A 26,601-nucleotide genomic window follows, 5' to 3' on the forward strand; every position below is an offset into this window, starting at 1 on the left:
TTATAATTCCTGCCTTCTTAACTTTAATTTCAGAAATCCTGATTTATTTTCATTTCACCCCATTACAATTTATATCTTTTTGTTTCCAACATATAATAGAAGAATGCACAAGAATTAAATGCTTGAATGAATTATTTGTGACATTTTGTTATTAACACTCGTAATTTATCCAGAGTTAATCAATGTTACTAATATTTTTACACAATCTGGAAATACAATGGATACACTAAATTATTTCATTTTCTTTATAACTCAGCTAATGCAGATTTCTGTAAAGAGAACCATAGCGATTAAACAAATTTGGCTATTATAAATAAAGACCCTTAACAAAATACATAATCCTCATAAGTGGTCTAAAGTATTCAGAAATTTGTATTGGGTGGACACGTACATAAAATGTAACCTTCAACAAGGAATCTGAATATAATTAAAATCTTATTAACCTTTACTAAATAATACTTTGACTAAGGCCCTAATATAACACGTTTCTCATCGCTTCCCCAAGTGCTTAATGATTCTGAAAAGCATGTAAGTGATGCAAAGCATTCTCTTAAAAATGCTATTATATCCAGTCTCTCAGGTGACACTTTTCTTGTATTATGCCTAAAAAATGTCAAAGCCAATGTTTCAGAAAACAGATGCTGGTGACAAAGAGTTCTTCATCAACCACAACTGCAGTGTCACAGAGGGCTCTGTCACTGACAGCCTTTATTGTTCCAGGCTGGGAGGATCGTATAAGGGAGAAACAAGTGGTTGCGAACGCAGGGATTGGAAAAATATGTTCCAAAAACGAAGGTGTCCTTAGCTTTGATTATTACCCCTCCCATTAACACAGGACACGTTGGCTGGGGGCCAGCACTGAACTTCAGCCACAGTGATATCCCCAGGGTTTAACCTCGGAGAACCAATGGTCCTCAAGGTGAGTAAGCGTTGGATGCAATTCTCCAGTATTCATCTTTTTTCTTTCTTTCTTTCTTTTTTTTTTTTTTTGGCATTTGCATTATGGATTTCCCCTGGAGCATCTCTTGTTCAAATTTAATGATGAACTCAGGTTTGGAATCAATGGGAATCAAGGTGACTCCTGAAATGTAGGCTTCAAGAAAAAGAGGATTTACTTTTTTTTTTCCCTTTTGAGATAAAGGAAGAACAAACTAATTATCGGATCACAATGGGAATCGACGGATCACTCTGGTCACCTTGGCCAAACTCCTGGTTACCACTCCTCAATTCTTAAAAACCCACCGAGAGTCTTTCTTCTAGTGACAAAACACGGAGCTTCTTCCCTGGGAACCAGACCGCGCTGTCTCAGGGAAGCCGGCTTCTCCCCCATCAGCAGCCTCCCCCTGGGTGCCTGGATGATCTCTTGACAATCATGAGTGTTCAGAAATCCGGGACCTTAAACATCGTCTAATCCCAGGAAAATCTCCATATACACAAGAGTAGACAGAGCAAAAATTTCCATCACCCAGTCCAACGGATTAGGCCCCATTGTATGTGGGTTTTAATGAAAAGCACACAATTTTTTCCAAGTCTCCAAAAGTACCCATGAAGGAATCCCTGCATGACAAATGTCCCAGACCGAGCCTGGCAGATAAAGATCTTGCTGCGAGCACATTTGTTCTGGACAGATTGGAGAGACTGTGGGGTCCGGGGTGCTGTATGTAACAAACAAAATGTAAATCGAGGTGAGGAAGGCGAGAGAGAGATCAGGTGCTCTGCAGGCTGCCGTACAGAGTGCGTTTTGATAAATAACTGAAGAGTTGAGTAAATAAGCACATCCGCTTCCCCCGCCCCCCGCCTTTTTTGGGAGAGAGTCTGCCTTTGATTTCTCCTTTCACACTCAAAATATGACAGGTTTGGGAGGAAAAAAAAAAACAACCCATGCTGCTCTGTCCCGTGGGGCAGCACTGTTTCTGCACTTGCATTAAATTGAGCAACACAGACCCTGGATCCTTTGCTCCGATGCTGTGCAGGGAGGTGGGTTCTGGGCCGCTCACACCACACGTGTGACCGGAGAGACTCGAGAAGGAAACGGTCTCACGGCACATTCGGCTCAGGGCCTGATCCAGTGACAGGTGACTGATTGTAAGAGGATAAATATATCTGACGTCTATTTTTATTTTCTTGGCGGAGCTGGCTAGATCAGACTGCCCATATGATCTCAAACCTGAGCCCGTTTGAAAAAAAAATTTTTTTTTTTTTGTTCAAAAGCTGTGTAGAAAATAGGTTGTGTACATCTTAGGAAACGGAGATGTGCTCTCGTTAATTTCTAGAGTGGCATCCTCAGCAATGACACTGGCGGGCAGGATCCAACACCTGAGATTCACAGCAGCAAAGAAAGGGCCAGGTGGCCGGAGGTGACCCCACGGAGCTAGCCTTAGCCATTTCGAGGGGAAGTTGGGCCAGATCTTGGGAGCAGCCGACATGTTTATTATTTTTTTTTAACTTTCAAACATAATTTAATTATTTTATAAGCAAGGGACCCAATCACGTGGGTTAATGATTATTTCTTGCTGTTACCAAATCCCTGCCCTTCACTGACCACAGCCACAGTTTACATTTGACCTCCTGGCCGCTTCTCATGCTAGAGTCAAAGGTCCTGGTAGAAAGCTGCCAAACACAGAGCTGATGCATTCATCACTGTATTCCAATCAGCAATGGACAGGGAAGAGACGGGACATTTGCTCTCTTAACTGTATCCTTTATGTTGCAAATCAAAAGTCTCTGTCACTTGACTCAGCCTATTTAGAACGTAATGACATAATGTCGAGAGAACCAACCATTCTGACCACTGGAGGCTTCACGAGGGCCCAGAGGTGGCTTCACAGAGAAGCTCATGCTTCCCTGGGCCCATCTCACTGTCCTCCATTGAAATCGGAGCAAATGAGAAGGAGTCAGTTTCAAACTGTGCTCGATCTTAGGGATTCCAGAGATGACCTTGAAAATACTTTGAAGAAAAAAGAAAAGAAAGAAAAGAAAACCCGAGTGTCAGGAACGCCCATGTGTCAGGCCAGCCTGGGCTTGAGCTGGCTTTTGGAGGCTCCCTCTGAGCCAGGAAGTGGCCCTTCAGTTGAAGGTCAGAGAGGAGGGGAGGGTCCCGGGTGAGCTGAGCTGAGACAGCAGCTACTAATCAAACAAGAAGGATGCCTTTGAGTGCGTTAAAAACCAGTCTGAATATCTACCAGGGTGGCTGTCTCTACTTATCCTAAATGATGAGAAAAATATTACCAAGGCATTTCGGAATGAAGCATTTGAAAACACACCTAAAACGGTCCTTTTAGGGGAAATAGACTAGCTCACAGTTTGTACTTTAGAGGTGACACTGAACAATTCAGAAGGTGTTGTCACTCTCTCTGGAAGGGCCGGGGTGAAAGATGACCTCAGAGGGCCCTCATGCAGAGGCACATCAGGTCCCCGCTGAAAAGCCTGGCCACAGTGGGTGCAGCCCATCACCCACTGGACTCTGGCACCTAGAAGAGCCCTGGGCTCCCACCTGTCCAGCCGAGAACGACTCCCTCCATGCCATCTCTCTGAACCTTCCTGCCCGCCCTCACCTGCCCCTCCCTCGGAATGGGGCTACAGATAGAACCTTCCTGGCAGGAGTCCCACAGTGTCTGACCTGCCAGGAAACATGACAAATGAACCTGTCAGAGCAGGATCAATTAAAATGAATCATGAACGGTTCTAGGAGCCTTAGCATTTCACTACCGAGATCACCATATATATATAAAAAGCATTATTGAGCTTCAGAGTTAGAAGGCTCTTGAAAACTTCCGTCCAGCCTCTGCATCTTACAGCCTAGAAAGCTGAGTGAGGGAAGCCCAGACCGACTGAGTCACGCAGCCAGGCAGGGACAAGGCAGGATGGAAACTCAAGTGGAACTCATCCAGTCTCTTCCCTCGGAGCCCAGGGTTCCCGCTCTCTCCCCAGGGACGGCAGGAAGACCAAGGATGGGACAGTGCCTGGAAGGTTCTGTGTTGGAGATGCAGCCAAGCACTTTGACACCGAGAGCCAGTACTTTGATTCTGGACGTTTAAGCTGCTGCAGCAAAGTCCCAGCGGAGAGTTTCCGTAAGGGGTCCCCAGTTGACTCCAGGACTGATGCCCACACGGCAGGTGGGGAGCGGATTCTCCTCCCACTGAGAGCACAGGCAGAGAAGCCATCCCCACCAGCTCCTTCTCTCCACCTGGGAGCTCTCGCACTGGATTTTTATTCTTGAGAACCCAGGAGGCGCCTCACGTTAAACCAAGCTTCTTAATTTCCATGTTCTTAGTATTATCCACAGAGTATCGATTTCCTCCCCAAAGAGCTGTACACTTATTTTTCTGGATGAAGACCCATTTGAAAAAGACTCCATCCTTCATATAAACGGAAAGACAAAGAATATTTGGAAATTCTCCTAACATTCCCTAGAGATGCGACAGAGCCTTCCTTCACACACTTCTGCTGACCTCCGGGCACTCAAGAAGGATTAGGAGTCAAAGGCCTCTGAGGAAACCTGGCTTCAGTTGAAAAGAAGCCGCTGTGAACGTGCTGACCGCTAAGCCAAGTAGCAGGGCTGGCCCTCAAAACTCTGGCCCTGTCTGCTCAAAGGACCATCAGGAGGGGGCTGGAGTCCAATGCCACGCCTTCATCAAAAACCGTGTTTAGTTTTGTCACCTCGTTTCGTTCTGCCCAAGGAATGTAGATACATCAGGGCATCTTTCCAGCCACGAAGAAAGCTATTCCAGAAGCACGCAGGTTGGGATACAGCTAAGGCGCCCCAGCCCTGGTGGAACAAACGAAACCCGGATGCAGTGGGGTGACTAGAAGAGCTTCATCTCAACTAGGAGAGGCCAGGTTCATAGAGGACACATAAAGGTGGTGAGGAGACACCAAATTATAATCAGTTGTTTATTCCTTTATAAGGAACATACCCAACGGAATGACATGTCATAGTGGCTAACATTTTAATAGAGGATTCCTTGTTATATTAATTAATTCACTTAGTAATAAAATTGAATTAATTGTATTAATTTCTTATCATTTTTACTTTTTTCTTGCTTATTGTAAGAATACACTTAAGATGAGATCTACCTTCTTACATCTTTACATGTACAATACAGGATCATTAACTTGAGGCACCACGTGTATAGCAGATCTCTAAAATGTATGCATCTTGCAAAACTTCAACGTTTCACCCTTTGACCAATACCTCCCCACTGCTCCCTCGGCAAACCCCTGCCCCTGGCAACCACCATTCTGCTCTCTGCTCTAATGAGTTTGACTCCTTCAGAGATCTCATATATGAGGATTCATGCAGTAATTGCCCATCTGTGACTGGCTTATTTCACATCCAACAGTGGTCTTCAGGGTCTTCCATTTTTTTTCATATGATGGGATTTCTTTTATTTTAAGGCTGAATAATATTTCACTGTACATATATACACCACATTTTCTTTACCCAGTCATCTGTTGATGGGCATTTAGGTTGTTTCCATATCTCTGTCATTGTGAATAATGCTGCAATGAACATGGGAGTGCAGATATCTAGATTCTGATTTTAATTCGTTAGAATATATAACCTGGAGTGAGATTGCTGGATCATAGGGTAGTTCTATTTTTATTTTATTGAGGGACCTCCATACGCATCGTTTTACATTCCCACCAGCTGTGTACATGAGTTCAAATTTCTCTACATCCTTGCAAAAACATGATTATCTTTTATTTATTTTCTTCATAACAGCTATCCTAACAGGCAATAGCTCACTGTGGTTTTTGATTTGCATTTCCCTGATGATTAGTGATGTTAAACAACTTTTCATGTACCTACTGGCCATTTGTCTGTCTTCTTTGAAGAAATGTCTATTCAAGTCCTTTGACCATTTTTAAATTGGTTTATTTGTTTTTTTGCTATAGAATTGTAGGAGTTCCTTATATATTCCGGATATTAATCCCTCATCAGACATGGGGTTTGCAAATATATTCTCCCATTACTTTTCATTTTATTGTTTCCTTCCTTTGTTGTGCAAAAGCTTTTTAGTTTGATGTAGTCTACTTGTCTTTTTGGTGCCACTTCCAAGAAATCATTGCCCAGGCCAAGGTCAAAAAGCTTTTCTCCTATGGTTTCTTCTAGGAATTTTATGGTTTCAGGTCTTATGTTTAAGTCTTTAGTGTGTTATGAGTTGCCTTTTGTGTATGGCGTTAAGAGTCCAATTTCATTCTTTTGCAGGTGGATATCCAGTATTAACAACACTATTTGTTGTTCACAAACCACTTGTTAAAGTCACTTTCCTTTCTTCACTGTGTATTCTTGGTTTCCTGTCGAAGATCAGTTGACTGCATATGTGTGGGCTTATTTCTGAGCTCTCTCTTCTGTTTCATTGGTCTATATGTCTGTCTTTATGCCAGTACCACACTGTTTTGATTTCTATAGCTTTGTAATTTATTTTGAAACCAGGAGGTATGATGCCTCCACCTTTGTTGTTCTTTCTCAGGATTGCTTTGGATATTCAGGGTCTTTTGTGGTTCCACCTGATTTTTAGAATTGATTTTTCAATGCCTGTAAAAAATTCCATTGGAATTTTGATAGCGATAACAATATCAAGTCTTCCAATCCATGAACATGAGATGTCTTTACATTTATTTGTGTCTCTTTAAATTTCTTTCATCAGTGTTTTGTAATTTTCAGTGTACAAGTCTTTCACCTTCTTGGTTAAGTTTATTCCTAAATATTTTATTCATTTTTATGCTACTGAAAATGGGATTGTTTTCTTAATTTGTTTTACAGGTAGTGTGTATAGAAATGCAACTTTTTTTTTTCTATGTTGATTTTGTATCCTGCAACTTTTCTGAATTTGTTTGTTAGTTTTAACACATTTTGGAGGAGTCTTTAGGGTTCCCTACATATAAGATCATGTCATCTGCAAAGAGAGGTAATTTTACTTCTTCCTTTCTGATCTGGATGCCTTTTATTGCTTTTTCTTACTTAATTGGTCTGTCCAGGACTTCCAGTACTATGTTGAATAGGAGGGGTGAGAGTGAGCATCCTGTCTTGTTTCCAATCTTAGAGAAAAAGTATCAGTTTTTTACCACTGAGTATGATATTAGTTGACAATATATGCCCTTAACTATGTTAAGTTACATTCCTTCTATACCTAGTTTGTTGAGTTTTATCATGAAAGGGTTTTGAATTTTGTCCAATGATTTTTCTGTATCTATTGAGATAATCTTATTATCTTTCATTCAATTAATGTAGTCTATCACTTTTATTAATTTGCATATGTTGAATCATCTTTGCATCCCAGAGATAAATCCCACTTGTTCCTGACATATGACCCTTTTAATGTGCTGTTGAATTCAGTTTGCTAGTATTTGGTTGAGGATTTTTGCATGTGTTCATCAGAGATGGTGGCCTACAGATTTCTTTCTTTTTTTTTTTTTTTTTTGTAGTGTGTTTGACTTTGGCATCATGGTAATGCTCATGTCATTAAATGAGTTTAGAAGTGTTGCCTGCTCTTCAGTGTTTTGGAGAGGTGTGAAAAGGACTGGCATTAATTCTTCTTTAAATGTTGGGTAGTATTCACCAGTGCAGGCATCTTGTCCTGGACTTTTCTTTGTTGTAAGATGATTCAATCTCTTTACTCATTATTGGTCTGTTCAGACTTTCTATTTATTCATAATTCAGTCTCAGTAGGTTGTATGTTTCTAGGAATGTATCCATTTCTTCTAGGTTGTTGGCACATAAGTGTTCATAGTAGTCTCTTATGATCCTTTTTATTTCTACAGCATCAGTTGTAATGTTTCCTCTTTCATTTATGATTTTATTTTTTTGAGTCTCCTCTCCTTTTTTCTTAGTAATCGAGCTAAAGGTTTGTCAATTTTGTTTATCTTTTCAAAAACCCAACTCTTAATTTTATTGAAGTTTTCTATCCTCTATTTTGTTTATTTCTGCTCTAATCCTTATTATTTCCTTCCTTTTGCCGACTTTAGGCTTAGGCCTAGTTTTTTTTTGGTTGTTGTTGTTCCTTGAGGTGTAAAGCTGGGTTGTTTATTTGAGATCTTTCTTCACCAGTAAGCCAACACTATAGATCAATGGACCTAACAGACATATACAACACATTTCCCCTAACGGCAGCAGAATACACATTTCTCTCAAGTGCACAAGGAACCTTCTCCAGGATATGTCACACGTTAGTTCACAAAACAATTGTTAACAAATTTAAGAATATTGAAATCATACCAAGTATCCTTTCCTACCATGATAGAATAAAGCTAGAAATGAGTAACAGAAGGAAAATTGGAAAATTCACAAATACTTGAAAGTTTAAAACTGCACTCCTGAACAACCAATGGGTCAAAGAAGAAATCAAAGAGGAAATCAAAAATTATCTTGAGACAAATGAAAAATGAAAACACAACATACCAAAACTTTGCGATGCAGCAAAAGCCATACTAAGAGGGACGTTTATAGTAATAAATGCCTATGTTAATTTCTTATCTTAAACACACATATCCCTTATTGTTTTGATTGCACAAGTACTCATCCTACCACCACCTGGTGGCAGTACACCTAAATACAGGGTCCAGTTTTGAGTTGGCAAATAAACCCTTTGGAAGGTAGATTATGTGAAACTGAATAGAATAAGTGATGGAATATATAACAGTAGGATGAGCTACATGCTTTGATTCATGAGAAACGGAGAGAATGGTAGTGTTGCCCAGGAGCAAGAGTTCCAAGGCAGAGCTGTGCTCACCCGACACAAGAGGGCGCTCTATTGACTTTTCTGTTTTCTCCACCAATCAGATTTTCTTCCCTTTACTTTGGTCTCCCATCTCTTATTCACTGAAAGCACTTACTGCAAAGGTAGCAACTGCTCTCGGAAGAACAGAAGCTGTTCAGATTTTTAAGATGCCCCAAAGCTGACAAACAGGACCAATGGCATCGCCCACGACCGAGTCACGATATTCACCGTGATGCCCTGAAGTCCCGGTTACTCACCAAGGTTGTACCACATGTCCCTGATTTCGAAGCCAATCTGTCTCCTCATATCTCCGTACCTGAAAACCAGGGACAGGAAAAACGCTGAGTCACTCTGTGGAGCATTTGAAAATCAGACTTGGATTATTTTTAAGTGCAATGAAACTCTCCCATCCCTGAGACAAATAAAGAGAGTGTCAAGGCATCAACTTCTTTGGCCACCAAAAGGAACCGAAGGAGGAGGAATCCAGCTAGGGAATCTCATTTTCCCATCACCACAGATTACATAATATCCTCCCCTCTGTGGAAACACTGGGGAGGTGGTGGAGAGAAATGAAAGTATTTTCCTTTCTTCAGTCTCTAATGGCAGGAGAAAGAGAACCCGGCTCCTTGGCTTGAGGGGGAGTTTGTTTTCCACGCATGTTATAAGCATCCAGGCACCAGACACCAAATGATATCCTACAGCCCGGCACACAATAAGCAGTTCTCACATGTTAAATTAAGCCCTGGAGTCTTAGACAATCAGAGCAGGGAAGGCCTCTTCCATATAGCTCCCAGCTCCTGGCTCTTTCTTTATCATTTTCAATGTAAGGAAGGGCTTAACACCAAAAGACGTCAACAAACATTTCCCCGTTTTTATGTACTAGCAAAAATAAATGCTAATTTTCTTCCCAGTGGGTCAGCAGAGGGGGTGTGTGTTTCATGAGTAAACAGAATTTGATGCTTCAGAAGATAAACCTTTATTAGTTTGTGAGCAATTTAACATTTTCCTTTACTGCCTAAGGAAAAGGCTGATTATATTACAAATAATAATTTGCAAAATTATCCTACAGTGTTACAGTTTAGCAGCTGTGTCGTGGCACCTGCTCTGTGCTTCCTTATGTCAGCTGATGTGGGAAGAAAAGCTCTGATTACAGATGACCGACTTGTGCCTCCACAGGTAGAGATCCCGGCTGGTAAATCAACAGCCCCAGCTGGCTGCTGCCCTTTATCAAAGTTTCGGGTACCCTAAGCACCTGTCTGTCACTTACAGCAGGAAAGGACAGCAGACCCTGCGAGAATCTCAACCAGGAAAGACGAACGCACCCAGCAGCTCCTCTTTGGAGAATTCAACCTGGGGAGCATCACAGCCGGACAGGTGCCAGGGCATTCACTGTACACGTGGAGAAACTGAAGTGAGAGGGCAGCGTCATACCCCTTCCTCCGAGGACAAGCTGGTCCTCTGAGGTGAATGTATTACCTTGCAGAGCAGCCCAACACCAGGTGAGCACTGCTGCAGGGAAGTTCGGTGAGTGAGAGAGAGGGGATCTCTGCCCAGGAATGCTCCCAGCACCAAGCCCCAGGGAGCAGGGACCAGGTCACCCTTCTGCGCCTAGCTGGCACCCAGAAGTGCCCCAGGGGCACAAGATCTGAGCACCAGTGAGGCGTGCATCCTTTTGAGGCTTGCAGAGCTGTTTTCCAATCCCCATTTTGCTCCTGTAGGAATGACAGAGGGGTCCCAGCACCCAGGCCTGGAGAGGATGCGGGTGGCTGCATGATGACTCACTGGGAAGACCATTCTCTTGGCTTTTACCAGAAGAGGACCGGGGAGAGGAAAACCACGCTCCATCCAGCGCAGATGCTTCCTCCTCAGGCTGGAGGGGTCCTCGCTGTCCAGGGGGCTGAGCTGCCTTTCAGGGGAGCAGGTGTCTGGGGAGGTGAGGGGTGTGGCATTGCAGGGAGGATCCCGAGAATGTAGACATCCCAGGCCCTGCTACCAGGCGTTCAGACCTCAACACAGTGAGGACGCCAGAGGCCCAGAGGAGGCGAGAGCCTGTCCCAGGGGTGGGCCTGTCACTAACTCAAGCTTAAAGACTCTTAACTGCCAAGCAACTCCTTCTCAGCCCGGAACAGTATCTCTTGAAAAATACGAATGGTTAAAGCCAGGCTGATCTCCATCAGGGTCTGCGCCTTGCTGGCCCCTGACTCAACTTCCTCTCCTCTTCCTCTTCCTCTCTTATAATAATTCAAATCAAACCCCAAAGTTCAGAAAGATAAAGTGCAGGAGAACCTTGGCAGCAGCGGGCTCACGGTTTGGGTTTGGATCACCAGCAGTGACCCGATGGATGTCTCAAGTCCTACAGTGACTGCTGTTTGTCCAGAGCTGGACTTGACCCGGGGACCCCAGGAGGCATGCGAGGAGAGCGAAGCCGGCCCCCGTCCCTGTCTCTCCGCCCAGCGCCCCTGCTCCTGGTGCCGGCGGAGCGTGAGGGGCTCAAGGATGCCTGGGTTACATTTGTCAGTGACGCTTTACTGTCTTCTACGTGGGGAATGATGTGTCTTCACAGTATTTCAGAGATTAGCAAAGATCTGAGTGCACATCGCTCAGGAGAGTCAGGCCTCTGGTAGAAAGGTGCTAAAAATGACATTATAATAGTCAAGTAAGACACAGGTGCTCGAGGCTGGTACAAGCTGAGTAAAGAGCTGGAAGGTGAAGGGCAGGACCGAATCTCCCTGGCAGTAAGATTGATCTTTTCTCTCATTTTAATAAGGAGGCAGCTTTGACAAATCTATGCACGTCTCAGCGTAATCCCCAAATGGAGTCACAGCTGTCACCAGAACTTAAGAGGGATTCCTGAACCATTTGTAATTCTTGCCCCAAGGAGGAGAAAAAAGCAGTAATGGAGAGTATCTGGGATCATGCTCCTACCTGGAGAGAGAATTCCAGAGCTGGTGGCAGCCTTAGAGATCGTAACTAAGTCCATGACTAAAGATTTATAGTTGAGGGAACTGAACTACTGCTGGGGGGGAAGCAAAATGACTTGGCCATGGTCACAGGGCAAGGGGAGAAGAGACTGCACAAGTCTCCAGACTCCCAAAGAACTCCTGTTCTTCACCCCCAGCATGCACCTCGAGGACCAGAGAGGGCAGACTTCCACGATGCCACAGCACAGCACTGTGTCTCACCCCTCAAAGTGCATGTGTGGTGTGTTTCATTTGATTTGATTCTCAAAGTAAGACCACAAGGTGAGGAAGAAGACGTTCCCGTAGCCATCTTCCCACGGAGGAAGCAGAGACTCCTGGGGGTGAAATGACATGCCTGTTTCTGCAAAGCCGGAGTCACCTGGTGCTCCCCACCACACCCAGGTCGCCTGTGCCCACCCACAAAGTGAGTGGACAACTTCAAACGGCCAGCCCGAGGGAGCTCCCAGGAGGCATCCTTTAGACAGCCCAGGGAGATCCCAGATCCCACATCCAGGCCTGTAACTCTGACCCAAAATAGCATGACTCTGGTCTCTGAGACCTTACCTTAGCACCTGCTTTCCTGAATCTTTGCCCCAAAAAGCAGGAATCCCATGTCCACCAGAGATAGCCTGAGCTTGGGGGTAAGACCAACCTGAGACCAAATCTAAGCACACTGGGAAAATTACCTGACCACTCTGACCCTTGGTCTCCTCATGTGTAGTATTGGGATAATGATGGCATGATGTTCATCTCCCAGGCCTTTGGGAGAACGAGGAGATGGTGCCCTTGTCTGTCCTAACAAGCAATGAAGCCAGGCTGGTCCTTCCTTTAAAAGCTCAGAGTGGGCCTCATCACAGCATCCCCCTCATGGTTGCAATGGTCTTTTAGATTAATTTGTTCTGTAAGCATTATTCATTGTTTAATGAATTACTAAATGCTTACTGAAGGCCAGGCACAGAGCTAATATGGGAACACTAATATAATGTGGAAAAGAGACACAATCCACAGACCTGAGGGACTATTAACATGTAGTAGAGATGGGCATTAAATAATCATACAAGACTCACACATATATGTATATATAGTAGTTTTTTTTGTTATTATTTATGTTTTTTTTGAGGTCATGGTCACAATTCTTTAGGAAAAATTGGAGGAGTGGGTCCAGGTTGGCTGTGGGAGAAGCTCTCTTAGACAGTAATTTTTACCCAAGATTTGAAGAAGGAAAGGTGTAATCCAGACAGAGAGGGGAAGAGACCAGCAGGTGCAAAGGCCCTGTGGCGGGGGTGGGGGCGGGTAGGTGAGTATATGGACCAAAAAAGGCAGTGAGACTGGAGGACAGGGAGCTTGCCTTACTCCTTCCCCTAAAAAGGAGGGGTGTGCTGTGAACCAAGGCTGCAGAGGCAGATTTATAAGTATTTTTCTTAAGTTTCAAAAACTCTTTTGCAATAAGAAATATACTTTACTAAGCAGCATGCATAAAAATGTATGTATACAAAAGTTCTATGAAATAATATTTAACTTTACTACCTGCAATCAACTCTGATGCTTTCTTATATTCTATTTCACTGAAAAAAAAAAAAGGGAAAAAAATGTATGTTGGTCTTGGCTCATGTGGTTGACTTGTGTCTTCCATAAAGATCTGTTAAAGCCCTAACCCTTACTACCTGTGAATGTGACCCCCTAAAGAGGGTCTTTACAAGATGTAACCCTGTTAAGATGAGGTCATGCTGGATGGGGCAGGCCTTAAATCCAAGGACTGGCATCATTATAAGGAGAGGGATACATTTAGAGACATAGACAAACAAGGCTGAAGGCCACGTGAAGAGGGAGGCAGAGACAAGAGTTAGACAGCCACGGCCACGGAGCACCAAGGATGGGGGCCACGGCCACGGAGCACCAAGGATGGGCGCCACGGCCACGGAGCACCAAGGATGGGGGCCATGGCCACGGAGCACCAAGGATGGGGGCCACGGTCACGGAGCACCAAGGATGGGGGCCACGGCCATGGAGCACCAAGAATGGGGGCCACGGCCACGGAGCACCAAGAATGGGGGCCATGGAGCACCAAGAATGGGGGCCATGGCCACGGAGCACCAAGGATGGGCGCCACCCACCCCCCAGAAGATAGGAGAGAGGCATGGACAAGGTCCTCCCTCTGAGCTTCCAGAAGGAAACAACTCTGCTGATGCCTTGACTTCAACCTCTGGCCTCTGTAACTATGAGACAATAAATTTCTGTTGTTTCACTTAGTTTGTGTTGTTACATTATGGCAGATGACTCTAAGAAATTAATACAATGGCCCACTAAGTTGCTATCCCAGCCCAATGAAGGGCTGAGATGCACAATTTAAAAGCTGCTATCTTAAGGAAAGAGAACAGAATGAGAAGGCCTAACACCAAGACTTGAAGAGCTCCTGCACTTAATGGGTGGAGGGAGGAGTCTGAGCCTGACAAGGGAGGAGCGGAGAGGCCAAAACTAGGAGGAAAACCTACAGAGGGGTTCTGGGAGCCCAGGACAGAGCTGGCCCGCAGCCAGCATCAGGAGTGGGTGGGGGGTGTGGAGTGAGAGAGGCACGGAGGGAGCTGGAGGGAGATGATGGGTGGGGTGAGACATTTTTATTTTTATGGGAAAGACTGGTAAGTTCTGGGGAGGTGGGAGGAGACGGGACCCCAAATGTGACAGATGGGAATAAGCCTTACTAGACACAGGGGTCTGATGTGTCCTCCACTGCATAAAGTTTTATCACGTTCAAAAAAATTCAGCATCCCTGGGTGGTGGTGGGGGGGGTGAGGGGGTGGTGGTGGTGGGATGAATTGGGAGATTGGGATTGACATATATGCACTAATATGTATAAAATAGATAACTAATAAGAACCTGCTGTATAAAAAAAAAATTAAAAAAAATGTTTTTTAAGAAAGAAAATAAATATGTGCACAAAAAAAAAATTCAGCATCACTAAAAGAAGATGTGGTATATATTTACAATGGAATATTACTCAGCCATAAAAAAGAATGAAATAATGCCATTTGCAGCAACATGGATGGACCTAGAGATTGTCATACTGAGTGAAGTAAGTCAGACAGAGAAAGACAAATACCATATAGTATCACTTGTATGTGGAATCTAAAGTATAATACAAATGAATTTATTTACAATACAGAAAGAGACTCAAAACAAACTTACGGCTACCAACGGGGAAAGGGATGGGAGGAGGAATAAATTAGGAGTATGGGATTAACAGATACACACTATTTTATATAAAAGAAGTAAGCAATAATGATTTACTGTATAGCACAGGGAACTATATTCAATATCTTGTAACAACCTATAATGGAAAATAATCTGAAAAAAATATATAACTGAATCACCTTGCTGTACACCAGAAACTAACACAATGTTGTAAATCAACTATACTTCAACTAAAAAAAAAAAAAAAAGAATATAGCATCGCTAATGCATGTGGGACACTTAATTAACCCTTCGAAAAGGACCTTAGCACAGGTTACAGCTTGTTGAGTCCATCTCCTTGGGTCCCCTTCTAATTCTTAGTATATAGTGAATTTATCTGGAATAATTTGAGTCTCTTGGGAAAAAAATTAGCACAAACACAAATTATTTCCTTTTATAATTTGGAACGTTCAACTGCAGCTTCAGATTAGGTCACACTGCAAAGCAAGGCTTGTCACTGTGTACTTCTTTCCTTTTGGTTTCCCTAAAAAGTAATGTGTACAGTATGAATTAACACACTGATGTTTCAGAACCCAGTGTTTGGAAACATTGTGATATTTTGTTTATGAGGTATTTTGGTCCAGTAGTGAAACCTGTCCTCTTAGAAGAGGCAGTGAGCTGAGGATAGACTTCTATAGGAAAAACAAAACGAACCAGAAAAGGATGGGAAACATCCCGGGACCAACTGGGGAGAGGGTACCATGAGGAACCCACATTAATCACATAGGTTCAAATCCACTGACCTGGGCTTGGCCATCACGCTTTACCCTCTCGGGCTGGAATTTTTAAATGGGCATTTTATGCTTAGCGCTGCTGAAGGCCTATTCATGGACCCCTTTCCTCTTCCAGAATGCAGTCTGGTCCTGAACACAGAAGGCCATTTGCAGTCCCATCACCCCATTGCCCCAAAGCTAGGACACACGATGTCTTACAAACTAAAATGGTCAAGCTGGCTGCTAATCCAAAGCCAACTCTTTCACATTTGACTCATGCTTCCGGAGCCCCCGTAATGTACAAGGCGTGGGGGATGGAGGGTGGGACATTCATGAAGGTCAGGGTTAGCATTCTGTCGCCTTCTCTGTCTTTGTTAGGAGTCACTAGTGCCAAGGATGTCTGAAGGTGAGTCAGTTAAATGTTCACATTATGGACTTAGATTCCTAGAGGTTATTTATTTTGTGGCTCATTGCCAAATCTTGTACTCAGTTTGGGTCTGACATAATCAGTGTTCTGCACGCTATGGCCCATTCTTTGATGTTACTGCCACGTGCTTTGGGGAATGCCTTTGGAATAAATATCCTAATTATCTCCCCAACCTAGGTCACCAGGAGGACGTGAAGCTTAACAAGAGGGAAGGAACAGGCAGATCTTCTGATACTGGAATTTTCTATTGTTCTGAGCCACAGTGCTGTGGACCAGGCAGACGTGAGGAGCTGCAGGCCGCGGCAGAGAGGAAGGGCAGCGTTGGGGTCACGAGGGGGCTCACGCCGAAGCCCTGGGCTGGATTCACAAACCCTACAGCAGTAGACAAGCTGATGTCGACGGCCAGAGGCTACTAAACAGGGGGGCATCACTCCACTTTCAGACCCCACGGCCTTTCCCTCTAGAAGAAAATAACCCCCTGAATCACGCTCCACTGTGCTGGAAATCAGTAGCCAGCCATTTGCTCAGACGCCTGGGGTTAATCCCCGTGTCACCTGGTCCCTCGCACCTTGCCCCAAGTCCCAATCACTCCAGGCTCGGCCCCTCACTTATGCTTCAGCAACGCAGAGCATTTCCGCTTATAGAGTGGGCCATGCCCCTTAGGACGCCATGACCCCTTTTGGGACTGGCTGTTTGCTGACAAGGGGCTCAGTCAATCAATCTGGTAAACATCTCAGCCACCTTTGCCACCCAGGCTGAGTCCTACGTGCCCACCTCCAGGCTGCCAAGGCATCTGGGGAGCACTTACGTTCTACTCCAATCATGTAATTTTGCACAGCTACCTGCCCCCTAGACTGTGAACGTTTTATCTCTGGGTCCCAAGCACCAGGACTCTAGTGCCATGAGTACATGGCACAATGTGAAACAAATTAAAACATTTCTAAGGCACTAGAAAATTTAAGCATTTGGGTAGGACCATCTCCTAATATTTCTCATGCAGGTTTTGCTATTTAGAAATTAAAATTGCACATGGATGATAAAGTGTTCAAGGTGTGGCGAGAGGCAGGGTGAATACAACAAGTGAACCAACGTTTTATCTCAGCCACGCGGCCTCATAGGCCAAGAGCGCTCAACACGGACGCTGGAAATTCCTTCTCCTCGGTGGCCTGTCATGGCCACACACTGAACCTGTGCCCCTGGGAGAGGGCCCCTCGGGCTGCACAGAAGCTGAGACACTCCTGCAAAGACAATTTCTGAAATGTTTGGGGCTTTTTCCCTCGGGGGATCCATGAGACAATTTCAAAGGGAAAATCCGGAGTCTCTCCTTGCCACGGCTGTGAGAGAGAGAATTCTAAAAGCCCGATTCAGAGGCCCTCTGGGAGGGGCGACACCAGCTAGCTGTGTTTAATTTTCCTTGGCTTTGAAGCTTCAGAAGGCACAGCACGATGTGGGAAGCAAACGTTTTCTCTGGTGGACAAGGCCCTGTGTGGTGAATGAATTTATTGGTGTCGCTCTAGCTTAGATGTTAATGCTCTCACACCACCAAGGAAAGGGCCCAGGGAGAGAGACGGGCCCCACCCTGACCGGAGAATGCTCAGAATCAAATGGTTTTATTCGCCAAACTGTGAAGGAGACGTCAGCTCTTTTCAGGCAGATTTCCGGTTTAAACTCAGTTCTTCTCCGCAGGCATCTCTAAGGGTAGGATGTGCTACGAGCTTGGCAAGGAATGGGCACCAGTGTCGGCTGGAGCTGGGGCTGGACCCCAGCCTCACCCCACATGAGCACTGCACACAGGAGGGCAGGACAGGATAACCAGGGCTCTGGAGGGCTCTGGGGGGGAGCGGCTAGGGCCGAGTTCTGTGTGTGCTGGTTATTAGTGTTTCCATTACCAACAGCTTTCCCCATGACAGCCTTTCATCAATGACAACAAGCTGGGAGCCATCCCTAACTTCCTGGGAGCACTGAGGGAATGTAAATTTCACAAAGTGGTAGCATCCCTGTTGAGCCAATCCCCGGAAGGTGCTGCCTAGAAAAGTCTGTCTCCTGAGCCAAGATGAGGGATAAACCCTGCTGGCTCGGAGGGGGGGAGGCCATCTTCCCTGCCATCCCCGCTGGGCACCCACTGGGCCCACGCCACCCGGGGTGCATTTCCCTTTCTGAAGAAGGAACACTTGTCTCTATCAACGGCCAACAGACCAGTCATTCAACTGCGGAAGCTTGAAGGAAAGACGGCTCGATGTTTTGTTTTGTTTTGGTTTTGGTTTTGGTTGCTCCACGTGGCATGAGGGATCTTAGTTCCCCGACCAGGGATCGAACCTGGGAAGCAGGGAGTCTTAACCACTGGGAAGGGAAGCCAGGGAAGTCCCAAGATGACCCGATGAAAGCTGACTTTCAGATGGTCTCAGGGAAGGATTTAAGGTTCTAAAAGCAGCCCAGCTAAACGTCTCGGGCTCTGAACTGCCCGAGTTAGAATGACTCGGTGTGAGACATGGGACCCTGGTTCACAACCTGCTTCACTTCCTCGTCTGGAAAATAAAGATGATAAGAGAACCTATGGAATAGTTTTGGTTTTTGTTCGAATGATTCTATGTGAAAAGTGCATAAAACGTTCTTAGAAAGTCACTGGCAGGTCATACGTGCTCTGTAAATATCCGCTGAACTACTTCTTACTCCCCAGGGATAGTGTGCTTTCCATTTGGTCTGCAAGGGAGACACACACTCCTGGGATGCCAGGAGGGCTGAGCAGCTGTCCCCTTCTGAGAGGCCCTGGAATCTCTAACCTCAGTGATGGTACCAGGCTGGCAACGCCTTGGAACCGTCAACACGGCTCAGAGGGATTACGAAATGAACAGGGACGGATGACTTAGCAACGTGATGTACTGATGGAAGGGGCCCCCAGAGAACTGAGACGCTGGTGAAACTGAGGCAGAGAGAGAGCCCAAGGGTTGCAAAGAAACCCACGCAAGGGTTCTTTTCCTGACCCTGGACCAGGATCTGTTCCGGATGCAGTGCTGAAGGAGCCAGGCAGGGATCCTGGTTTCCCCGGGGCTTCTCAGACGTTTTCAGGATAATCCAAGGGCTAGTTAAGCCCTTTCAGAGCTCCTGCCTGGAAGAGGACCGGGGTCATCTCTTGCAAAGAAGGAACCCCAGATGACTCCTCACTCCGCAATGAGTTGTTCCCCAATCCCAAGATGCCAACAGCTTCCATCAGAAGCTTCCTTGTTTGAAGCAGCGTTGGACAATTAAGCAATACAGCAAACCATACGTGGCGTGACATCAGCACGGTGCACAGCGAAAGCAATTATCTCCCGAACCTCCCATTCTGTTCGGTGCTAATAGTCTTGAATGACACTGACTTGCAGCCCACCAGAATGAATCTGCAATTTTAGATCTGGATTCATGGGTCAAAAAATGCAATACTCAATTCATGGTTTGAAACCACCCTCTCATTACACCATGATTACATCTCAATTGGTACCCAGTTGGCTTAGAGGACGCAAGAAGACTGTGCTAACAGAATTGCAGGCTCCTGCCCGTGCAACTGGGGCTACGTGGACTTACTTGTTCAGGATTTTCCCTCTCTTTGCACTTGAAAAATTCTCCAGCTGCAAGGACTCTTGAGTGAGGAAAGCGACAGCCAGGTGAAAATAGTTGTTCCACAGCTGAAACCAAAAAGGGGAGATGCTAAGGTGCCGAACCGATTAATATAGGATCTCAGAAACGCTCCGAGACGTTTAGAATAGCATTTGCCCAGCACACACTTCTGAAAGGTTTGAAAGCCACACTCTCTACATACACATTGCTAATCAGCCACCCACGGTGTGGTTCAGGGCTGAGCATGGGCTCTGACAGTGCAAGCAGTCAGATCCCAGCTCAGCCACTTACTTAGGCAGACACTCCAACCTCTCTGTGCCTCGGTTTCCTCAGGTAAAGTGGGAATTTCAACAGTACCTACCTGATAGGGCTGCTCAAGGACGGAGGGAGTAAAGACATGCAGTCCCCATCCAGTGGTGCCGGGAGCACGGTAAGCACGTAATAAATGTTAGCTGTTATTAATACTGTATTATGGCGCCCCTTACCTCATAGTATACAGCAAGTCCCCTACATATGAAGGAGTTCCGAGAGCACGTTCGTAAGTCCAACTTGGTCATAAGTCCAACAAAGTTAGCCTAGGTACCCAACTAACACAATCAGCTATATACCACTGCTTTTACGCTTGCTTTCGGACGTCCTGGGCTTGAAATAAAGATACTGTACTACTGTACTCTATACAGTACTGTAAAGTACACAAAAGCACAACCAATTGTAGAGGATGCATGCAAGGGACAATGTACGCCAGACACGTGAACTAACGTGCGTGATTGGACATGCGAACGCACATTTGCATTTTTGAAAGTTCACAACTTGAAGGTTCGTAGGTAGGGGACTTACTGTATAGATATCTATAATTTATCATTTTTGTGATACGAAAAATATATAAACACTAGAAAATTGAGGAAGACGTAAAAAGATCCAACATTTCATATTTCAAGGACTTACAGACTGTACGTGGCTTAAATGACAATTTACTATAAAATGATTTTGTCATCGTAAAGCTCTTCACTGGAAGCTCTGTGTATCTGGACACAGTATCCCATAAAAGTATTCTTCAACAAGAAGTGTTACGATGGGTAGATTCCTAAAGTCATGAAACTAAGACCCCCTGATTAGGTCAATGTTTAAGACCAGGTGAAGAAAATTAAAATGAAGGACGAATTCTTGGATCATGAATGGGGGCTTTCCGCTTGAACTCAATAAATGGCACGGGCATACCCCTCACTGCCCAGGGGAGAAACCTGGGATTTATTCTGGGCTTTGTCCTTCACAGCATCCCACCGTTTCAATCAGCAAGTCCTTCCGCTTCACCTTATAAATCCCTCCCAAGCCCACCCACTTTGTCTCAGTGCTGGGGTATCACCCACCCCAGGTCAGCATCATCCCTCACAGACCAGAACAGCCTGCTTCCTGTTTCCTGTCCTCGCCTCGTCCCACAGGGCAGCCAGAGGGAACTGACACTAATCTGAGGGGGCCACACCCCAGCTCAAACCTCTTCAGGAGCTTCCCACACGTTTCCGGTCAGAACAGAGTTTGAAGGGGAGTCCCGCGGCCTGGTTCCCTCTGCTTCCGCCTTGCAGCAGCCTTTCCATCCATACTCTGCACCCTTGTCTTCCCATCAGATCCCTGAGCTGATGCTCTCCCCGCCCCTGGGCCTTTGCAGATGCCGGGTCCACCCCCCTCTCCTCCCTCACTGGGTCTCAGCATACCTGGACCAGGTGTGTTCGCCCTCTCCGCACCCTCGAGCACCTTGGTCTGTCCCTACGGTCCTGCCCTAATCATCCTCCCTTTACACTCCACGGTACACAGGGTAGGGGCAGGATTCCAGGTCTGGGGCAGAGCCTGGCTCAACCTAAGTGATCCATCAGGAATAATCAATATTTGAGGGATGAACGCCTGGGGATTTCTCAAATGCAAATGAAAACTCTAGGGACATTTCCTCCAGATTGCTTCCATCTGCATCCTCTCTCAGAGGGCGGCACCCGAGGGTGGGGGATTGGGGAGAGCAGGTGAGAGATAAGCGGGGAGACCCTCCCCACCCCAGGAACTGCAGCAAGGGGCTCAGAGACTGGCCATCACAGATACTCCTCAGTAGACCATTCTTGTACCACAGGATATTTCAGGGGAACTTTCACCTGCTCCCAGTGGAAAAGAGCTGGACAGAGTTTCCATCACATGTCCAAGCTCCAAGGTGCCTTCAATGATCTTAGGAAGAAATTTGTGGGTATTCATTTTCTTATTTACAAAACAGGGATAATATTCATTGCATCCAATGAGATGGTTACACAGAGTTACGTAAAAACAAAGTGTTAACAATAATGACTCTATTTTCAGTGACCAGAGAAATAAAAGAGGAAATTTTCAAGCATGGATGTAGCTAAGAGTGTGGTGGGCTTCATTTATCCAGAGCTCCTCAGGAACCGGCATTTCCTCAGGAACAGAGCAGCTCATTCCCAGCTAAGTGCTGGTCTTCCCATTTCACAAATGAGGTTCAGAGACTTGCTCCAAACCACAAAAAAAAACCACGTGAAGCAGAACAAGGGTCTCCAGCGGGCCATCCTGGACCTCACAGGCCACACTCTTTCCTGCCCACAAAGGCACTTCCTCTGTTAGGCCTTTTTATAATAAAAGGGGTGACTCAAATCAATAAAGTACAAGTTGCTTCCTTTGTTTCTGGAACTAACACCGCCCCGCTATGGCCACCCATCTCCCAGCAGTGCCCTCCTCTCACAGCACTGGCAGGGGTCCCTGGCCACGTTTGGGTCAGGGGCACCACTGGAGCAGGACCCAGAACGTATTTTAATGTATACCTGCTGCCCATAAAAACAACATCAACAAAAATATGAATGTGTCTTTTTAAATGCCAGTTTCACTAACTCTATATTCCTTCTCTTCACTCACACAGCGGCCAGGACGACAGCTGAGCCACAAGTCTCCTGAAAACCCTGCCCTGGGAGATATTTAGGGGAACTGCGTAGTCCAATGCCCTGAAGAAGGAGCTTCCCCCGTGGCCCGCGTGCCTGGCGACCCAGCGTTTCCACCTGTAAAGCAGGACTGGGACCCACAGGAGATTTTTATATCCTTAGGAATGAGGAGCCTGCCTATTGTGCATCTCAAAAATCCCCTGGCCATTGTCAGAGCCTGAACAGGACGAGGGGGCCCCCCAGGAGTTGGGAGCATCTGGCATGGGGGGCAGGGGTCATGACTTCTGTGATGTTCCTCCCAAGGGCGCAGTCTGGGTCTAAGCACTGGGGAACGTGAGGCAACCCAAGTGCAGGGCCGTCTGCAAACCCAGACCTGTGCTCTGCTAGAGTGCCGAGGACAGAACAGCCAGGAAAGAGTGAGCAACTGTGCTAGCCTGAAGGAGACGAAAGACACACAGAAACTGAACGTATCGGGGGAGGGAGGGATGAATAGGAGGAGGACAAGGAGTTTTAGGGCAATGGAACTGGATGCGTGTCATTCTCCATTTGTCCAAACCCACAGAGTGGACAAAACGTCTACAGTGTACCGTAATGTAAAGTAAGGACTCAGTGATTATGATCTGTGAGTGTAGGTCCATCCATTGTAACAAATGTACCATCTGGTAGGGGATGTTGATAGTGGGGCAGCTTCGTGTGCAGGAGGCGGGGGTCTACGGGAAATCTCTGCACCTCCCTCTTCATTTTGCTGTGAACTTGAAACTGCCATTAATAAAGTCTTTAAAAAAATCACATAAAAATACAAACATTAAAAAAAAAAAACCCTGTAAGCTATGCGTGATTTCAGATGTGACAACTAACGGCATTTGTGATGCTGACCTGTGAAGGATGGGATTGGGACGACTGAACTTGAATGTGGTCTGAGGACTGGTTAGGGGTGATGAGAATGTAAGTTTCCTGCATTTCGTATTCTTACTCTAGTCACGTAGGGGAAGGTCTCTGTTTGTATGAAATATACACTACAGATCTGGGGAGGTGATAGGGTGTCAGGCTGGCAGCTCACTAGGATAAGGTTAAGAAAAAAGAGTTCTTGGTAGCATACTTGCTGGCAATGAGAAGCAGACCGAAGAGGGACAGAGGGAAGCAGAAGCAGCCCACAGGGATGATTAGTTAAAGGAGAAGGAAGTGTCAGGAGAGAGAACTGTGCAGGGAATGTCAGAACATAAAAACGCACCTTGTGGGAGCGCCCGCTGCCTGGACCACACGCTGAAGGCGGCCTCGGCCACATGGCACCCAAGCCTCCCCCTGGGGGTGGGAGGGTGGGAGCCCTCCAAAGTGGAACAATCAAATGCACTTCACACTTGCCAAGGGACAAAGGCCAAAAGGGCTCACTGCAGCCAAGGTGTTGGGCCTGAAGGGAGCGTCCAGAGGACCGTATGCATGAAACAATGCACAAGCTCAGCAATAACCAGTAAGCCCACACCCACAGCAGTCACACCTGAAATACACAGCCATGTACTCAGCACGTGATAGGCACGGCCTACATGGATAAAACAAGAAAACCTAATGAAGGACACATAAAAAGGCCTAAATATTCCTGTGTGGGATGGGAAAAAAAAAATACTGCCACGTATTCCCCGAAGTGCTGTTACATTTCCCCTACAATTATTTATGAATTCAATAGAATCCTAGTTAAAATGTAGACAGCATGTTTAAGAAGTTTAACAAGGTGATTTTGAATTTCACACAGAAGAGGAAACGCGCAAAAAGAGTCAAGATAATTTTGCAGTAACACACTAGCGGGGAAGTCCTGGTTATACTAGCTGGGTATAAAACCCATAGGTAATAACACAGAAAACAGAACTGTACACACATGCATTTGTAATTATGAGTTTTCTCAGTGGCAGTTCAAATCATTGGGAAAGAAGAAACTATTTATAATGTGAAATAAAATTCATATGTTATTTAAACATAAAAATTCTTCTCTGCCCTTTGGACTCCTTTCTCCCCTCACTGTGCATTGTGTATCTGCATTAGGCATTGACCAAACCTCCGCCATTGGCAGAAAATAGCTGCTCAACCATAAAGAGAAACATTCTCCTCCCATCAATAAGACAACTCCTTAAAAGATAACATCCCATTGTATATATGTGCCACATCTTCCTTATCCATTCATCCGATGATGGACACTTAGGTTGCTTCCATGTCCTGGCTATTGTAAATAGAGCTGCAATGAACATTGTGGTACATGACTTTTTTTGAATTATGGTTTTCTCAGGGTATATGCCCAGTAGTGGGATTGCTGGGTCGTATGGTAGCTCTATTTTTAGTTTTTTAAGGAACCTCCACACTGTTCTCCATAGTGGCTGTATCAATTTACATTCCCACCAACAGTGCAAGAGTGTTCCCTTTTCTCCACACCCTCTCCAGCATTTACTGTTTCTAGATTTTCTGATGATGGCCATTCTGACCGGTGTGAGATGATAAAAAGAAACAAAATTGAGTTATTTGTAGTGAGGTGGATGGAGTTAGAGTCTGTCATACAGAGTGAAGTAAGTCAGAAAGAGAAAAACAAATACAGTATGCTAACACATATATATGGAATCTAAGGGAGAAAAAAAAAAAAAAGGTCATGAAGAACCTAGTGGCAAGATGGGAATAAAGACACAGACCTACTAGAGAATGGACTTGAGGATATGGGGAGGGGGAAGGGTAAGATGTGACAAAGTGAGAGAGTGGCATGGACATATATACACTACCAAACGTAAAATAGATAGCTAGTGGGAAGCAACCGCATAGCACAGGGAGATCAGCTCTGTGCTTTGTGACCACCTAGAGGGGTGGGATAGGGAGGGTGGGAGGGAGGGAGATGCAAGAGGGAAGAGATATGGGAACATAGGTATATGTATAACTGATTTACTTTGTTATAAAGCAGAAACTAACACACCATTGTAAAGCAATTATACTCCAATAAAGATGTTAAAAAAAAAAAAAAAGATAACATCCCTTCTTGACCTTGTAAGGGGTCACACGAAACAACTTGATGACTTAGATCTGGATTATGTAAACTGTCAATAATATGTCATTTGATGTACCACCCTCTGTCTCAAAAAAACTTATATAAGTGTGCCTTGATTTCTAACTGGCAGAACAGTTCTCAGAGCTTTCTGAGATGTTCTCCCTGGGTTATAATCCTCAAATTCAGCTTGAATTAAATTTTCCAATTCTTTCTTAGACTGACTAATTTTTTCTCGACAATAAAATAATGTGGGAAAAAGTGAAGTTAAACTCTAACCCCTAACACTAACTATAGAAAATGCAGATGTAGATAAACAACACGGACCAACTGTATAGCACAGAGAACTATATTCAATGTCTTGTAATAACCTATAATGGAAAAGAATCTGAAAAAGAATATAGATAAATATATTTTATATATATATATATATGTATCTGAATCACTTTGCTGTACACTTAAAGCAAACAGAACTGTAAATCAACTATACTTCAATTTTTCAAAACTCATTAAAAAAAGAAATCACAGATGGATTAATCATTGGAAAGTTAAAAAAAAAGCAGAACTATAAAGGTAGTAGCAGAGACTATCTACATAAAGAATAGTTAAATTCATAATCAAAGACGGATTTGCCAAGCAAAACATAAAACCCAAAAGCCATAAAAGAACTGACACATTTAACTACAGAAAAATCAAACATTTCTATACGATAAACCTAAACCCATGACTAGGCTATATCATGAATTCCAACTTACAAAAAAGTATGACAAATAGCCTAAGAGAAAAATGAGCAGAGGAAATGATCAGACAGTTCATACTAGAAATCCTCACAGCCAATTAGTACTCTCAACCCAACTAGCAATCAGAGAAATACCAATAAAAATAAGAATCAACAATTTTAAAGAAATTGGTATGGGAGAAGACTCTAGACAATGACTGCTCTCAGAGAAGGCTGGTGAGATTGCAAATTGCTAGCGCATATTAGGTCGGTAATTTATTAGTGTCCATGAAACTTAAAA

The 26,601-nt window shown here is 44.9% G+C and overlaps 1 protein-coding gene across 2 annotated transcripts in view; it reads right to left on the reverse strand.

Moving 5' to 3' along the window:
* The window catches only part of DOCK1 (dedicator of cytokinesis 1), a 518,791-nt gene that overhangs the window by 90,393 nt on the left and 401,797 nt on the right, over positions 1-26,601 (reverse strand). For both annotated transcript variants that reach the window (XM_061183775.1, XM_061183829.1), the window contains exons 31-32: positions 19,613-19,713; positions 8,981-9,039 (exon numbers count right to left, since the gene is read on the reverse strand). In XM_061183775.1, coding sequence (XP_061039758.1) covers positions 8,981-9,039; positions 19,613-19,713 — 160 coding nt within the window. The remainder of the gene's footprint in view (positions 1-8,980; positions 9,040-19,612; positions 19,714-26,601) is intronic.

The sequence above is a fragment of the Eubalaena glacialis genome, chromosome 1, assembly GCF_028564815.1.
Source record: "Eubalaena glacialis isolate mEubGla1 chromosome 1, mEubGla1.1.hap2.+ XY, whole genome shotgun sequence".
NCBI lineage: Eukaryota > Metazoa > Chordata > Mammalia > Artiodactyla > Balaenidae > Eubalaena > Eubalaena glacialis.